General features: G+C 42.9%; 1 protein-coding gene across 3 annotated transcripts in view; it reads left to right on the top strand.

Moving 5' to 3' along the window:
• The window catches only part of LOC106609237 (striatin-interacting protein 1 homolog), a 45,868-nt gene that overhangs the window by 7,533 nt on the left and 20,445 nt on the right, over positions 1–17,890 (top strand). The window contains exons 1-5 of one of the 3 annotated variants that reach the window (XM_014207789.2): positions 111–306; positions 548–617; positions 1,742–1,816; positions 5,172–5,306; positions 5,546–5,666. In XM_014207789.2, coding sequence (XP_014063264.1) covers positions 217–306; positions 548–617; positions 1,742–1,816; positions 5,172–5,306; positions 5,546–5,666 — 491 coding nt within the window. In that variant the 5' untranslated portion in view covers positions 111–216. Of the gene's footprint in view, positions 1–110; positions 307–547; positions 618–1,741; positions 1,817–5,171; positions 5,307–5,545; positions 5,667–17,890 lie in introns of those variants that run through there. The other 2 variants (XM_014207791.2, XM_014207792.2) reach the window with 2 other exon arrangements.

Raw genomic sequence — 17,890 nt, 5'->3', positions numbered from 1 at the left:
TGTGTGTGTGTGTGTGTACATACTGTGTTTCAGAGTGTGTGTGTGTGTGTATATGTCTCTCTAGGCGTGTGTGTGCATGCGTATGTGTGTGTACTATGAGGTCCTGTAGTAAAATGCTCAGAGGGCAAGCAGTAGTCATGGGGTGAGGCTAATGTCAGAGCGGCATCAAAGACCCTTAACTGGATACGTACGTTAACCCACTCTGAAATGTAGGGCATGTTGACTCCTCCGCCCCTCTCGTTCAGTATTTGCCATGCGGAAAAGAAAGCTCAACAAATGTGGTTACCCATCCGAGAAGGAAGAACAGTGAGTGGAAGAACCTGAACTGTGTGATTTCTGTGGTTATAAAGGAAGTGTGTGTGTGTGTGTGTGTGTGTGTGTGTGTGTGTGTGTGTGTGTGTGTGTGTGTGTGTGTGTGTGTGTGTGTGTGTGTGTGTGTGTGTGTGTGTGTGTGTGTGTGTGTGTGTGTGTGTGTGTGTGTGTGTGTGCGCGCCTTAATTTCCCTTTGCGGTTCTGCCTAGACTTCAGTGTTGTTTTCTGTTTTCAGAGCTCCATGGAGTCCCCTAACCTGGAGTTTGAGTATGGGGACACAGACAGCCTGACCCCTGAACTCTCAGGTAAGGTCCTTAAACCCTAACCTAGCGCTCACCAACCGTAGACCTAGGGCAGCTACTGGGCGGGCTTTTGTTCCAACCACAAAACACCTTATTCAACTAAGTATCAAGTCCAGTTGATTAGTTGGAACAGTTGCTGGAGCAAAATCATGCAAGGCAACCACTGTAGCTTTCCAGGAGAATTGGTGATCGCTGCTGTTCCAGTATACCCACAAGGGATATGCTCCGTCTTATGTGCTGTTCATAACCAGAAGCTAGTCACTGCAACAAAATGTGCTACAGTATAGTGTAGTACAGTGCTGCACTGTCAGCAGCTACATGTGATTGATTGATTTAATGCGAGATCATAGTTTTCCCTTGTTGAATGCAGCTGCTTTGGTTAGGTAGCTCGTCCCACTGAGACATTAGCTTACACAAACACAGACACTACAGTTGCTCTCTTGTGACTGTTCCTCAGGCTGTGGTGACTGTTGAGATTTAACTACTGTATACTCGCTGAAGAAGGATTAGTCAGCGATGTCATGAATCTAATAAAAACACTCTACAGAAAGGATAACTGGGAGCCAAAATATATTTTTTTATGAAAGGGACTTAATGAAACAGTTGGCTTATAATAATTTACATTTTTGATTTAACCTTTTAATTAACTAGGCAAGTCAGTTAAGAACAAATTCTTAATTACAATGACGGCCTACCCCGGCCAAACCTGGATGATGCTGGGCCAATTGTGCACCGCCCTATGGGACTCCCAATCACGGCCGTATGTGATACAGCCTGGATTCCAACCAGGGACTGTAGTGACACCTCTTGCACTGAGATGCAATGCCTTAGACCGCTGTGCCACTCGGGAGCCCTTAAATTATAAGATATGCAATTTAGCAGATACTTTTATCCAAAGCGACCTAGTTACATTGGATCCATAAATTTGACAAATGTGTGGCCCCAGGAATCAAACCCACAATCCTGGCACTGTAAGTGCCATGCTTTACCGACTGAGCCATACAGGGCTTCCACTACAGTATACCTCGTGATGTCTTTCATGACATTACCTCTGTTGAATCCTTCAGTACAGTACTACATGTCATCCTGTTTGTCTGATGGTTCCCCTGTCTCCTGTTTGTCCACAGAGATATACAGTTACACGGAGGAGCCTGAGTTCGCCCTCAACAGGGACTACTTTGAGGAGGATTTCAGGAGCCATGGTACTGTTACCTTCGTGTCTGTCAGTGGTGGTTTTGTCTTTCCAGCCAACGCTACATGACTGTCATAATTTGTGTGTGTGTGTGTGTGTGTGTGTGTGTGTGTGTGTGTGTGTGTGTGTGTGTGTGTGTGTGTGTGTGTGTGTGTGTGTGTGTGTGTGTGTGTGTGTGTGTGTGTGCGCGCGCGCATTTTTTTCCGAAAGCAGTGAGTGTGCCAAAGGGCTTTCTGACTCACCTTGAACACACTGTTTGTTTGCATACCCTCTGTGTTTGCCTGTTATTCTAGTGTTTACGGAGAGAGAGTATGTAGATGTGTAACGGAATGGATTCCCGTCCTGGTAATCGTCTGGAGAAAGAAAGTCTGAAAGAGGGAGAAGGACAGAGGCTCGAGGGAGCTGATTAATTGACCGCTGCCAGGTGTAACGTTTCCCTTTTTCTCTGAGTGGTTCAGAGGGAGAGAAGGAACTGTACTGCACAGTGGTGTGTGTGTCTGATTGCTTGTTCTAACCTGACACTTTCAGCAAGAGGTTTTAGGAGAAGGTGACACACACACACACACACACACACACACACACACACACATACAGGAACACACACATCTTGCCAAACTCTGCTCTGCAGCCGCTGTCTCTCTTAGCGCCATGACAAACAGAGCTGCCTTATCTATACGCTGCAAAACCACAGCTAACAGCCGTAGCCGCCTACTGTGACCAACTGTTCCGTATCATGAGCATTGTTATTAAACAGCTGGTCGATTCCGTTTCATCTCCTAATGTGAATCGTATTGACCTGATGAATTGGACCATGTCCATTTTGTTGATCTAATCTCCATACTCATTCAACCCCTCTCATATTCTCTGAAACTCTGCCCAGTTTGTTGCTGTACTGTAAATGTGGTTGTATTCTTACTCCGCTTAGGAAGAAAGCGGAGTAAGGAAGGTTCATAATGAGTAATAATACATAATGTGTAGCGCCAGACATTCAGTTCCACAGAGCTTTATTGTCCCCAAAGGGCGACTTTGTTGCAGCTGCAGCACATTAAATGACCTAAGAGAGCTAGGCTAGGTCTTGTTCTTCCCTACTGTGTTTCCCTAAAGCCAATAGGAATGAATAGATGGCTCAGTGGAAAGCTTGGCTGGCTGTCTGTGCTGCAGAGAGAGATAGGAGATGTGCTGACTCTCCGTATCTGGGTTTAAAATATGTCAAACGGTGACGGGGCCCTCATCAATGTTTTAACACATCTGCCAGACTGCCACTCTCCATCACTGCTAAATCTGTATGCACCCATGTCACCTGTGTCGCTACTCTCCGAGCACTTTTATCACAATGACATTATCAGAGCACTTATCAGAGCTGCGCATTAAAAGTTACATGGGATGAACTTTATACAGTGAAGTTTTGTCAGAGTTATAGTGCTTTCAGCAAGTATTCACACCCCCTCACGTTTTCCAAATGTTGTTGTTACAGCCTGAATTTAAAATGGATTAAAATTAGATTTTGTGTCACAGGCCTACACACAATACTCCATTTCAAAGTGGAATTCTGTTTTTCGACATTATTACATTTTTACAAATGAATTAAAAATGAAAAGCTGAAATGTATTGAGTCAATAAGTATTCAACTCCTTTATTATGGCAAGCCTAAATACGTTCAGGTGTAAAAATTTGCTTAACATGTCACAAGTTGTATGAATAATAATAGTGTTAACATGATTTTTGAATGACTACCTCATCTCTGTTACTCACAAATACAATTATCTTTCAGGCCCAGCAGTGAATTTCAAACACAGATTCAACCACAAAGACTAGGGAGGTTTTACAATGCCTCGCAAAGAAGGGCACCTATTGGTCCCAAAAATTTTTTTAAAGCAGACATTGAATATCCCTTTGAGCATGGTGATGTTATTAATTACACTTTGGATGGTGTATAAATGCACTCAGTCTCTGCAAAAATACAGGCCTCCTTCCTAACTTAGTTGCCGGAGAGGAAGGAAACCACTCAAGAATTTCACCATGAGGCCAATGGTAACTTTAAAACAGTTACAGAGATTAAAGGCTGTGCGATAAGAGGAAACTGAGGATGGATGAAAACATCACTGAGTACCACTCTTCATATTTTCAAGCATGGTGGTGGGTGCATCATGTTATGGATATGCATGTCTAGGACAAGAGTTTTAGTTTGGGCGGAATGTAAATTAACGGAATAAAAATCCTAGAGTAAAACTAGATTCAGTCTGCTTTCCACTGGACACTGGGAGACAAATTCACCTTTCAGCAGGACAATAACCTAAAACATAAGGCCAAATATATATACTGGAGTTGGTCACCAAGACGACATTGAATGTCCCTGAGTGGCCTTGTTACAGTTTAGACCTAAAGCAACTTGAAAGTCTATGGCAAGACTGGTTGTCTTGCAATGATCAACAACCAACATGACAGAGCTTAAAGAATAAAAAATAATAATAATGTGCAAATATTGTACAATCTAGGTATGCAAAGCTCTTAGACTTACCCAGAAAGACTCACATGTGTAAACTTATGTAAATGTGATATTTCTGTATTTCACTTTCGATACGTTTGCAAAAATGTTAAAAATATATGTTTTCACTTTGTCATTATGACGCATTGGGTGTAGATGGGTAAAAAAAATCTATTTAATACATTCTGGAATCAGGCTGTAACACAACAAAGTGTGGAATAAGTATGAATTCTTTCTGGAGGCACTACATGTCAGAATATGTCTACTAAAAGAGAGGAACTGACTAGCCATTTTAATTCCATTAATCATGACGTCCTACAAGAATCCCAAGAGTTGTGGTAAAAAAAATAAAGGTCAGAAACATTCCTATTTATACACTATTCTTCACTTTTAGGAATCAATCTCTCATAGCCTAGAAGTTAAAGGTGTTGTTGCCTTGATGTTGGATCCTGGCATTCTTTTCTCTTTAGTGAGCGTTCACAGTGGGTGATCAGTGATCAGTGTGTGTGTACTGCTATACCTGGCCAGGGCTGAAATAGCCTGCTGTGACCATGCATGTGAGCTGAAGCCAGGTCACTTTGACTCTGAGACCACTAGCTGCTCCTGGGTCAGTGTGAGTTTAATGACCAGAGCTGATCCCAGCCAATCTTTTTCACGTGTGAAAAAGAGAGGGAGGGAGAGAGGGCGGACAAAGAAAAGAGAAAGTGAGAATGGACGAAGAAAATACAAAGTGAGGTAGAGTGAGGGAATGGGAGAAGTAAGTGAATAGATAGAGTGAGCGAGAATAAGAGAACGACAGACGTACAAGCTCAGTCACAAGGTCACACAAAGTCACCAAGACTCACCTGGTCTCTTTCACTCTGTCCCTGTCTCTCTGCAGTGCGGCGGAGGAGGTGGATTGAGCTGGGTCAGGAGCAGCAGAAGTCCTATGTGATGAGACTACTAGATGCTCTGGAGGTCACTGACCGGGACAAGAGGCTGAAGGTGGCCCGGGCCATCCTCTACCTGGCACAGGGTAATCATCATCACCGTCACTGCACACTACAAGATCATTTGCTTTGGCTGTAGGATATTTTGACATGCATCTAGGAGATTAAGGGAATATTTAAATATTTCCCTTGCGATTTCTCTGACCAACATTTTCTTATGAAACAGAGGACATGTACAGTATTTATGCTTGAGTCCTTCAGAGTCCTTTGAGAGTGTTGTGTGGTGAGTGAGCATCTGTTGAAGAATATGTGTGGCGTTCCCCAGGGGTGTTTGATGAGTGTGACACGGATGCGGACGTGATCCACTGGTCTCGCCACAATGTGTTCCTGCTGTATGACATGGGCATCTTCACCGCTCTCCTGGAGCTGCTGAGCATGGAGATAGAGTGAGTAGGACGACATTACTACAATCGCACCATAACGCTACCACAACAGCCACAATGTCTCGTAATTCATGTATTGTTGTGTTTCTCAGCTAGCGTTAGCACCACTGTGGTTAGCGCTTACCTCCTCCTTGATTTAATGGTCCAATGCAGCTATTTTTTTATCTCAATATCAAATCATTTACAGGGTGACAATTAAGTACCTTACTATTATTGTTTTCAATTAAAATGGTCAAAAGGAAACAAAAATAAATAGTTTCTTAGCAAAGAACAATTTCTCAAGCAAGAATTTTGCTAGGACTGTCTGGGAGTTGGGAGGGGAAAACTGAAAACTAGCAGTTATTGGCAGAGAGGTTTGGAAATCTTTCTTATTGGTCTATTAACACCAAGGCAGGCCTAAATTCCATCCCACCAAAACAAGCTGAAATTTCAGGCAGCCTTTTTAAACAACTCTTACACTAAAAGGGCATCAACATTTAAAAAAGAAAAAATATTTCACAGTATTATTCCAACCTCATAGGTTGGAAATGTATTTAAAACACAGGAAAATCACGTGTTTGAATGCACTGGGCCTTTAATGCTACAGGGATTGTACACAGTAGCATTTACTCTCATTAGTTGTTCGCTGGAGTTGGAGAAAGAGATACAGTAAGAGAAAGATACAACGAGGAAAGAGATACAGTAGGAGAAAGATACAACAGGGTAAAGAGATACAGTAGGAGAAAGCTTCCCAAAGTTGCTTCCCAAAGTTGTGTCAAGTTGGCTGGATGTCCTTTGGGTGGTGGACCATTTTTGATACACACGCTTGGAAAAACCAAGCGGCGTTGCAGTTTTTGACATAAACCGGTGCGCCTGGCACCTTCTACCATACCCCGTTCAAAGGCGTTTAAATATTTTATCTTGCCCATTCACCCTCTGAATGGTACACATACACAATCCATGTCTCAATTGTCTCAAGGCTTAAAAATCATTTTTTAACCTCTCCTCCCCTTCATCTACACTGATTTGAAGTGGATATAGCAAGTGACTTCAATAAGGGATCATAGTTTTCACCTGGATTTATCTGGTCAGTCTATGTCATGGAAAGACCAGGTGTTCTTAATGTTTTGTACTCTGTACAATTTCAGGTGGGCTTTTCAAACAGCTCTTACAAAGAAAGGGCATCACATAAGCATACCCACTGTTCCTCTCTCCTCCGGAGTCAACTCCTCTGTGTCCTTCCTGCCTGAGGTTCCTCCTCTCCCTAATGACAAATCTACTGCTGCCTCAGTACTTTAGGTCTCTACCATCCCCAGCCATTGACTAATCTGCCAAGTAGGAATGCCGTAGGTAGTTGCTGGTAGAGATGGTGCTGATTTGGCATTTGGTATTTTATTAGGATCTCCATTAGCTGTTGCAAAAGCAGCAGCTAATCTTCCTGGGGTCCACACAAAACATGAAACATAATACAGAATGACATAATACAGAACATCATTAGACAAGGACAGAACTACATACATTTTTAAAAAGGCACACGTAGCCTACATATCAATGCATACACACAAACTATCTAGGTCAAATAGGGGAGAGTTGTTGTGCCGCGAGGTGTTGCTTTATCTGTTTTTTGAAACCAGGTTTGCTGTTTATTTGAGAAATATGAGATGGAAGGAAGTTCCATGCAATAAGGGCTGTGTATAATACTGTACGTTTTCTTGAATTTGTTCTGGATTTGGGGACTATGAAAAGACCCCTGGTGGCATGTCCGGTGGGATAAGTGTGTGTGTCAGAGCTGTGTGTAAGTTGACTATGCAAACAATTTGGGATTTTCAACACATTAATGTTTCTTATTAAAATAAGTGATGCAGTCAGTCTCTCCTCAACTCTTAGCCAAGAGAGACTGGAATACATAGTATTAATATTAGCCCTCTGATTACAATTAAGAGCAAAACATGCCGCTCTGTTCTGGGCCAGGTGCAGCTGAACTAGGTCTTTCCTTGCGGCACTGGACTACACGACTGGACAATAATCAAGATTAGACAAAACTAGAGCCTGCAGAACTTGCTTTTTGGAGTGGTGTCAAAAAAGCAGAGCATCTCTTTATTACGGCTATACCGCTCCCCATCTTTGCAACCATTGAATCTATATGTTTTGACCATGACAGTTTACAATCTAAGGTAACGCCAAGTAATTTCTTCAACTTGTTCAACAGCCCCACCATTCATTACCAGATTCAGCTGAGGTCTAGCACTTATTGAATGATTTTTACCAAATACAATGCTCTTAGTTTTAGAGATGTTCAGGACCAGTTTATTACTGGCCACCCATTCCAAAACAGACTGCAACTCTTTGTTAAGGGTTTCAGTGACTTCATTAGCTGTGGTTGCTGATGCATATATGGTTGAATCATCAGCATACATGGACACACATGCTTTGTTTAATGCCAATGGCAGGTCATTGGTAAAAATATAAAAGAGTAGAGGGCCTAGAGAGCTGCCCTGCGGTACACCACACTTCACATGTTTGACATTAGAGACGCTTCTATTAAAGAAAACCCTTTGAGTTCTATTAGATAGAGAGCTCTGAATCCACGATATGGCAGAGGTTGAAAAGCCATAGCACCTACGTTTTTTTTCAACGACAGGTTATGGTCAATAATATCAAAGGCTGCACTGAAATCTAACAGTACAGCTCCCACAATCTTCTTATTATCAATTTCTTTCAACCAATCATCAGTCATTTGTGTCAGTGCAGTACATGTTCAGTGCCCTTCTCTATAAGCATGCTGAAAGTCTGTTGTTAATTTGTTTACAGAGAAATAGCATTGTATTTGGTCAAACACAATTTTTTTCCAACAGTTTGCTAAGAGCTGGCAGCAAGCTTATAGGTCTGCTGTTAGAACCAGTAAAGGCCGCTTTACTATTCTTGGGTAGCGGAATTAATTTGGCTTCCTTCCAGGCCTGAGGACAAACACTTTCCTCTAGGTTCATATTTAAAATATGACAGATAGGAGTTGCTATAGAGTCAGCTACCATCCTCAGTAGCTTTCCATCTAAGTTGTCAATGCCAGAAGGTTTGTCATTATTGATCGTTAACAATGATTTTTCCACCTCTCCCACACTAACTTTACAAAATTCAAACTTGCTCTGCTTTACTTTCATTATTTGTTTTTTTATACATGATTATAATTGCTCAATGTTTGTCGTGGGCATTTCCTGCCTAAGTTTGCCCACTTTGCCAATGAAATAATTATTTAAATAATTGGCAACATCAAATGGTTTTGTGATGAGTAAGCCATCTGATTCGATGAAAGATGGAGTTGAATTTGTCTTTCTGCCCATAATTTAATTTAAAGTACTCCAAAGTTTTTTTTCCATCATTGATCTTGGCTTCATAAAAGTTTCTTCTTCTTTTTGTTGAGTTTGGTCACATAATTTCTCAATTTGCATTAAGTAAACCAGTCAAATGTACAGCCAGACTTATTAGCCACTCCTTTTGCCCCATTTCTTTCAACCATACAGTTTTTCAATTCCTCATCAATCCATGGAGTCTTAACAGTTCTAACAGTCAGTTTCTTAACAGGTGCATGTTTATCAATAATTGGAAGAAGCAATTTCATAATTTAATCGCAGTCTGGAGGTTCCTCATTAATCACATCAGACCAACAAATATGTTTAACATCATCCACATAAGAGTCACAGCAAAATCTTTTGTACGATCTCTTATACACTATTTTAGGTCCAGCTGTTGGAACTTTGGCTTTCCTGGATATAGCCACTATATTGTGATCACTGCATCCAATGGGTACGGATATAGCTTTAGAACAAAGTTCTACAGCATTAGTAAAAATGTGATCGATACATGTGGATGATCTTGTTCCTGTAGTGTTTGTAAACACCCTGGTAGGTTGATTACTAACCTGAACCAGATTACAGGCACTGGTTACAGTAAGAAGCTTCCTCTTGAGCGGACAGCTTGATGAAAACCAGTCAATATTCAGGTCCCCAAGAAAGTAGACCTCTCTGTTTACATCACATCAAGCATTTCACATATTATTTAGATACTGACTGTTAGCACTTGGTGGCCTATAGCAACACCCCAAAAGAAAATGCTTTAGATATGCCAAGTGAACCTGCAACCACAACACTTCAATATCACTTGACATAAGATAACCTCTAAGCATTACAGGGATATGGCTCTGTATATATATATATATACTGCTCAAAAAAATAAAGGGAACACTTAAACAACACAATGTAACTCCAAGTCAATCACACTTCTGTGAAATCAAACTGCCCACTTAGGAAGCAACACTGATTGACAATACATTTCACATGCTGTTGTGGAAATGGAATAGACAACAGGTGGAAATTATAGGCAATTAGCAAGACACCCCCAATAAAGGAGTGGTTCTGCAGGTGGTAACCACAGACTACTTCTCAGTTCCTATGCTTTCTGGCTGATGTTTTGGTCACTTTTGAATGCTGGCGGTGCTTTCACTCTAGTGGTAGCATGAGATGGAGTCTACAACCCACACCAGTGGCTCAGGTAGTGCAGCTCATCCAGGATGGCACATCAATGCGAGCTGTGGCAAGAAGGTTTGCTGTGTCTGTCAGCGTAGTGTCCAGAGCATGGAGGCGCTACCAGGAGACAGGCCAGTACATCAGGAGACGTGGAGGAGGCCGTAGGAGGGCAACAACCCAGCAGCAGGACCGCTACCTCCGCCTTGGTGCAAGGAGGAGCACTGCCAGAGCCCTGCGAAATGACCTCCAGCAGGCCACAAATGTGCATGTGTCTGCTCAAACGGTCAGAAACAGACTCCATGAGGGTGGTATGAGGGCCCGACGTCCACAGGTGGGGGTTGTGCTTACAGCCCAACACCGTGCAGGACGTTTGGCATTTGCCAGAGAACACCAAGATTGGCAAATTCGCCACTGGCGCCCTGTGCTCTTCACAGATGAAAGCAGGTTCACACTGAGCACATGTGACAGACGCCAGAGGTAGCCTGACTGCCATTAGGTACCGAGATGAGATCCTCAGACCGCTTGTGAGACCATATGCTGGTGCGGTTGTCCCTGGGTTCCTCCTAATGCAAGACAATGCTAGACCTCATGTGGCTGGAGTGTGTCAGCAGTTCCTGCAAGAGGAAGGCATTGATGCTATGGACTGGCCTGCCCGTTCCCCAGACCTGAATCCAATTGAGCACATCTGGGACATCATGTCTCGCTCCATCCACCAACGCCACGTTGCACCACAGACTGTCCAGGAGTTGGCGGATGCTTTAGTCCAGGTCTGGGAGGAGATCCCTCAGGAGACCATCTGCCACCTCATCAGGAGCATGCCCAGGCGTTGTAGGGAGGTCATACAGGCACGTGGAGGCCACACACACTACTGAGCCTTATTTTGACTTGTTTTATGGACATTACATCAAAGTTGGATCAGCCTATAGTGTGGTTTTCCACTTTAATTTTGAGTGTGACTCCAAATCCAGACCTCCATGGGTTGATAAATTGGATTTCCATTGATTATTTTTGTGTGATTTTGTTGTCAGCACATTCAACTATGTAAAGATAAAAGTATTTAATAAGATTATTTCATTCATTCAGATCTGGGATGTGTTATTTTAGTGTTCCCTTTATTTTTTTGAGCAGTGTATGTGTATATATATATCACACACACACACACACACAGCAACTCCTCCCCCATAAGCATTTCTGTCTCTTCTATAAATGTTATATCCTTGTATTGCTACTGATGTATCATCCAATGAATTATCTAAGTGAGTCTCAGAAATGGCTAATATGTGTCTCACGAGATTTTTCAATCCCAATGATGATAACTAATAATCATTTAAGCTTTGACCAATTCCCCGAGGTTCGTAAGACCCTGGGTTTAATAATAATTAGGCCCTCTTTCCTGTTGTCAGTTTTCAGAATTACAGTACAACCAGGTCATGTGTAATTCAATTGTCCTTTGTTTTCTCAACCATACATTTCTCACCCTTAACTTGTCTCACACACACATTATTGGATTATAGTCTTATAATTCTAATACATTTCACACCGTTAAATACGTTTCAGGGTGGAATTCTTTAAAGTAATGACTAAACATATAAATTCCTTTATCAATATGAATGTTATCTGATGTTAGCAAGATATTGATTTCATGAACCTTATTTCTAAGGCTACATATATTAATATGGGCTATTTTCAGCCATTTCCTGGGTAGCTTACCAGAGATAGACATAATATTGAAAAGAGCAGACAAAGCAAGAGAGAAAATATATACATTCAGCAGTCTATTAATCAATTGGTGTGTGTGTGTGTTCTGTGGGATTGAGGCTACGAACCCATAGGCTTGGCTCTCTCATCCCTTCCAGGCTTATAATAGCTGAATGGTTAGGTGGAATATTAGTTGGATGCTAAGATTTGATTGGGGAGCAGGTGTGTGTGTGTGTGTGTGTGTGTGTGTGCGTGTGTGCGTGCGTGCGTGTGCAGGGCATCTTCTCTGAGAAGTGGAAAGCAGCGACAGAACTGAACATCTATTTTTTATTATTATACTGGTGGGAGTGACTAGGGGTGGTGGGAGGTGGTACAGGCCATGGTCTATGTGTGTGTGGAGAGGAAACAGACAGCTCGATCATTGTCCAGGAATGGCTCTCTGTTCTGTTTCTTCTGTTGGGTATTTCTGTCCGTCCCCCTAGCCAGGCTAATCCCTGCTGAGTGTTGCTGAGGGACCCTGGACAGTGTGGAATTAAACACACACAGGCACAAACAGTTGAAGTCAGAAGTTTACATACACTTAGGTCGGAGTCATTAAAACTCGTTTTTCAACCACTCCACAAATTTCTTGTTAACAAACTAAGGTTTTGGAAGGTCGGTTAGGACATCTACTTTGTGCATGACACAAGTAATTTTTCCAACAATTGTTTACAGACAGATTATTTCACTTATAATTCACCTTATCACAATTCCAGTGGGCCAGAAGTTTACATACACTAAGTTGACTGTGCCTTTAAACAGCTTGGAAAATTCCAAAAAAGGATGTCATGACTTTAGAAGCTTCTGATAGGCTAATTTACATTATTTGAGTCAATTGGAGGTGTACCTGTGGATGTATTTCAAGGCCTACCTTCAAACTCGGTGCCTCTTTGCTTGACATCATGGGAAAATCAAAAGAAATCAGCCAAAACCTCAGAAAATAAATTGTAGACCTCCACAAGTCTGGTTCATCCTTGGGAGCAATTTCCAAACGCCTGAAGGTACCACGTTCATCTGTACAAACAATAGTACGCAAGTATAAACACCATGAGACCATGCAGCCGTCATACCGCTCAGGAAGGAGACGGGTTCTGTCTCCTAGAGATGAACGTACTTTGGTACGAAAAGTGCAAATCAATCCCAGAACAACAGCAAAGGACCTTGTGAAGATGCTGGAGGAAACGGGTAACTTGCAACTGCACATGGGGACAAAGATCGTACTTTTGGAGACATGTCCTCTGGTCTGATGAAACAAAAAAATAACTGTTTGGCCATAATGACAATCGTTATGTTTGGAGGAAAAAGGGGGATGCTTGCAAGCCGAAGAACACCACCCCAACCGTGAAACACGGGGGTGGCAGCATCATGTTGTGGGGGTGCTTTGCTGCAGGAGGGACTGGTGCACTTCACAACATAGATGGCATCATGAGGATGGAAAATTATGTGGATATATTGAAGCAACATCTCAAGACATCAGTCAGGAAGTTAAAGTTTGGTCGCAAATGGGTCTTCCAAATGGACAATCATACTTCCAAAGTTGTGGCAAAATGGCTTAAGGACAACAAAGTCAAGGTATTGGAGTGGCCATCACAAAGCCCTGACCTCAATCCTATGGAACATTTGTGGGCAGAACTGAAAAAGCGTGTGCGAGCAAGAAGGCCTACAAACCTGACTCAGTTACACCAGCTCTGTCAGGAGGAATGGGCCAAAATTCACCCAACTTATTGTGGGAAGTTTGTGTAAGGCTACCCGAAACGTTTGACCCAAGTTAAACAATTTATAGGCAATGCTACCAAATACTAATTGAGTGTATGTAAACCTCTGACCCACTGGGCATATGATGAAAGAAATAAAAGCTGAAATAAATCGTTCTCTCTGCTATTATTCTGACATTTCACATTCTTAAAATAAAGTGGTGTTCCTAACTGACCTAAGACAGGGAATGTTTACTAGGATTAAATGTCAGGAATTGTGAAAAACTGAGTTTAAATGTATTTGGCTAAGGTGTATGTTAACTTCCGACTTCAACTGTACATGCACACGCACACGCACATTCACAGACAGGCAGAGAGACGCGCACGCGCACACGCACACACTCACACATATTCACCAGAAATGTAAATTCATGACTACACCATTCTCTCTTTCTTTTCCTTTCTACCTCCCACTTCCATCCCTCTTCGACCTCAGCGTAGGATATGAGGCACCTGCTGGCTCTTAGTGAGGGGGATAAGAGCAGAGAGAACAGGGTGAGAGCAGAGAGAAAGAGACAGATCACCGGCCTCTGATTCACACTTCAAACAGCTCACTGGCGAGGCGGCAAAGCCTTCAAGGCTTTGTTTCCTTCCTTTAGTCTTTGTGCTCTTCTGTCTGCTCCTGCCGCCTCTAGTCTTGGTCTCTTATCAACCTCTGATTCTACGGCTTAGCCTTAGCAGGCAAGCAGCCACCTCCTATTATTTCGTAGCACCTGTTAAGCTGCTGAGCAAACACACAGGGAATTTTCTCTCAGTATTTCTCCTCTGCTATTTATCCTGCCTTCATTCTCAGTTGTGATAAAGCTGTGTTGTCACTTCAAATTAAATAGAATTTGTCACATGCATCGTAAACAACAGGTATGGACTAACAGTTGAATGCTTACTTACAGACCCTTCCAAACAATGCAGAGAGAAAAAAGAGAGAAATAATCCAAAAGTCAAACGCATAATAATAAAAGTAATGAGCAACGATAACTTTGCTATATACAAGGGGTACCAGTACCAAGTCGATGTGCAGGGGTACGAGGTAATTGAGGTAGATATGTACATATAATGTATGTACACTAGGAATAAAGTGACAGACAGTAGCAGCAGCGTATGTGGTGAGTCAGAAAAATGTATGCAAAAAGGGTCAATGCAGATAGTCCAGGTAGCTATTTGGTTAACTATTTAACTAACTATTTAGCCATGTTATGGCTTGGGGTCAGAAGCTGTTCAAGGGCCTGTTGGTTCCAGACTTGGTGCATATGTACCCCTTGCCATGCGGTAGCAGAGAGAACAGTATATGACTTGGGTGGCTGGAGTCTTTGTCAATTTTTAGGGCCTTCCTCTGACACCGCCTGGTATAGAGGTCCTGGATGGCAGGGAGCTTGACCGTGATATACTGGGCCGTACGCCCTACCCTCTGTAGCGCCTTGCGGTCGGATGCCAAGCAGTTGCCATACCAAGTGGTGATGCAGCCAGTCAAGATGCTCTCAGTGGTGAAGCTGTATAACTTTTTCAGGATCTGAGGGCCCATGCCAAATCTTTTAAGCCTCCTGAGAGGGAAGAGGTGTTGTCGTGCCCACTTCACGACTGTGTTGGTGTGTTTGGACCATGATAGATCCTTAGTGATGTGGACACTGAGGAACTTGAAGCTCTTGATCTGCTCCACTACAGCCCTGTCGATGTGAATGGGGGCGTACTCGGTCCTCCGTTTCCTGCAGTCCCCGATCAGCTCCTTTGTCTTGCTGATGTTGAGGGAGAGATTGTTGTCCTGGCATCACACTGCCAGGTCTCTGACCTCCTCCCTATAGGCGGTCTCATCGTCATCGGTGATCAGGCCTACCACTGTCATGTCGTTGGCAAACTTAATGATGTTAGCATTTTGAGCGGCCACACAGTCAAGGGTGAACAGGGAGTACAGGAGGGGACTAAGCATGCACCCCTGAGGGGCCCCTGTTTTGAGGGTCAGCATGGCAAATGTGTTGTTGCCTACCCTCACCACCTGGAAGTGTCCCATCAGGAAGTCCAGGATCCAGTTGCAGAGGGAGGTGTTCAGTTCCATTGTCCTTAGCTTAGTGATGATTGATTGGTCCCGTGTGGCTCAGTTGGTAAAGCATGGCGCTTGCAACACCAGGGTTGTGGGTTTGAATCCCATGGGGGACCAGTACGAGAAATATGAAAACGTATGCACTCGCTACTGTTGGTCGCTTTGGATAAGAGCGTCTGCTAAATTACAGAAATGTAAAAAATTATGAGCTTGGAGGGCACTATGGTGTTGAACACTGAGATGTAGTCAATGAACTGCATTCTCACGTAGGTGTTCCTTTTGTCCAAGTGGAAAAGGGCAGTGTGGAGTGCAATAGAGATTGCAGGGTGTCTGGGATGATGGTGTTGATGTGAGCCATGACCAGCCTTTCTAAGCATTTTACGGCTGCAGAGTGCTACGAGGCGATAGTCATTTAGACAGGTTACTTTGGCGTTCTTGGGCACAGGAACTATGGTGGTCTGCTTAAAGCATGTAGGTATTACATACAGGGTCAGGAAGAAGTTTAAAATGTCAGTGAAGACACTTGCCAGCTGGTCAGCGCATGCTCAGAGTACGTGTCCTGGTAATCTGTCTGGCCCTGTGGCCTTGTGAATGTTAACCTGTTTGAGGCGGCAGGGTAGCCAAGTGGTTAGAGTCTTGGACTAGTAACCGAAAGGTTGCAAGTTCAAATCCCTGAGCTGACAAGGTACAAATCTGTCGTTCTACCCCTGAACAGGCAGTTAACCCACTGTTCCTAGGCCATCATTGAAAATAAGAATTTGTTCTTAACTGACTTGCTTAGTTAAATAAAAGTTTAAAAAAAAGGTCTTACTCACATCAGCTGAGGGTGATCACATCACCCATCAGGAGAGGGTGATCACACAGTTGTCTGAAACAGCTGGTGCTCTCACATATGTTTCAGTGTTGCTTCAAGGTGAGCATATAAGGCATTTAGCTTGTCTCGTGTCACAGGGCAGCTTGCGGCTGGGTTTCCCTTTCTAATCTGTGATAGTTTGCAAGCACTGCCACATCCGACGAGCGTCAGAGCCGGTGTAATAGGATTCGGTCTTAGTCCTGTATTGACACTTTGCCTGTTTGATTGTTCGTTGGAGGCCATAGCTGGATTTCTTATAACCGTCTGGGTTAGTGTCCCGCTCCTTGAAAGTGTCAGCTCAAGCCTTTAGCTCAGTGCGGATGTTGCCTGTAAACCATGGCTTCTTTTTGGGATATGTAAGTACCGTCACTGTGGGGGCGACGTCGTCAATGCACTTATTAATGAGGCCAGTGGCTGATGTGATGAACTCTGAAAATGCAATTGGATGAGTCCCAGAACAAATTCCAGTCTGTGCTAGTGAAACAGTTCTGTAGCTTAGCATTTGCTTCATTGGACCACTTCCGTCACTGGTACTTCCTGTTTTGAGTTTTTGCTTGTAAGCAGGAATCAGGAGGATAGAGTTATGGTCAGAATTGCAAAATGGAGGGTGAGGGAGAGCTTTGTATTTGTCTCTGTGTATGGAGTAAAGGTGATCTAGTTTTTTCTCTCCTCTAGTTGCACAGTTGACATGCTGGTAGAAATGGATTTTGGTTTTCCTGCATTAAGATCACCAGCCGCTAGGAGCGCGCCTCTGAGCGTTTACTTGTTGACTTATGGATCTATACAGCTCATTGAGTGCGGTTTTAGTGCCAGCTTGAGTTTGTGGTGGTAAATGGACCGACGAAAAATATAGGTGAAAACTCTCTCGGTAAATAGTATGGTCTACAGTTTATCATGAGGTATTCTAACTCAGATGAGCAGAACCTCGAGACTTCCTTTAATATTAGACGTTGTTGTTAACAAAGAGACACACGCCACCCCACTTGAGCTTACCCGATGTTGCCATTCTGTCTTGCTGATGCATAGAAAAGGCACCTAGACGAAAACATTGGAACCGTTTCAAATTTTTATCACAGTATCCTTAACATGCAAATATTATCTTTAGATCATCTTAGGAACTCATGGCAGGTTGAATTACAGTTGCAGATATCAGAAGAGAGCTGGGGGAACAAATCGAAAATACTATATAAAGCCACTGCATGTAACCGAACAAGGGTACATGTAGTTTCAATTCAAAGTACTACATCATTTTTTTATGAGCCCTGATAAACTTAATCACATGAAAAAAAGGAATAGCAGCTACGTGTTGGAGGCAGTGTGGACAAATAGGTACTTTATGACATATATTTTGT

Source organism: Salmo salar, chromosome ssa07 (genome assembly GCF_905237065.1).
Source record: "Salmo salar chromosome ssa07, Ssal_v3.1, whole genome shotgun sequence".
NCBI classification, from domain to species: domain Eukaryota; kingdom Metazoa; phylum Chordata; class Actinopteri; order Salmoniformes; family Salmonidae; genus Salmo; species Salmo salar.
Note: the sequence above shows the minus strand (reverse complement) of the source record. Positions and strands in the feature narration are given on the sequence as shown.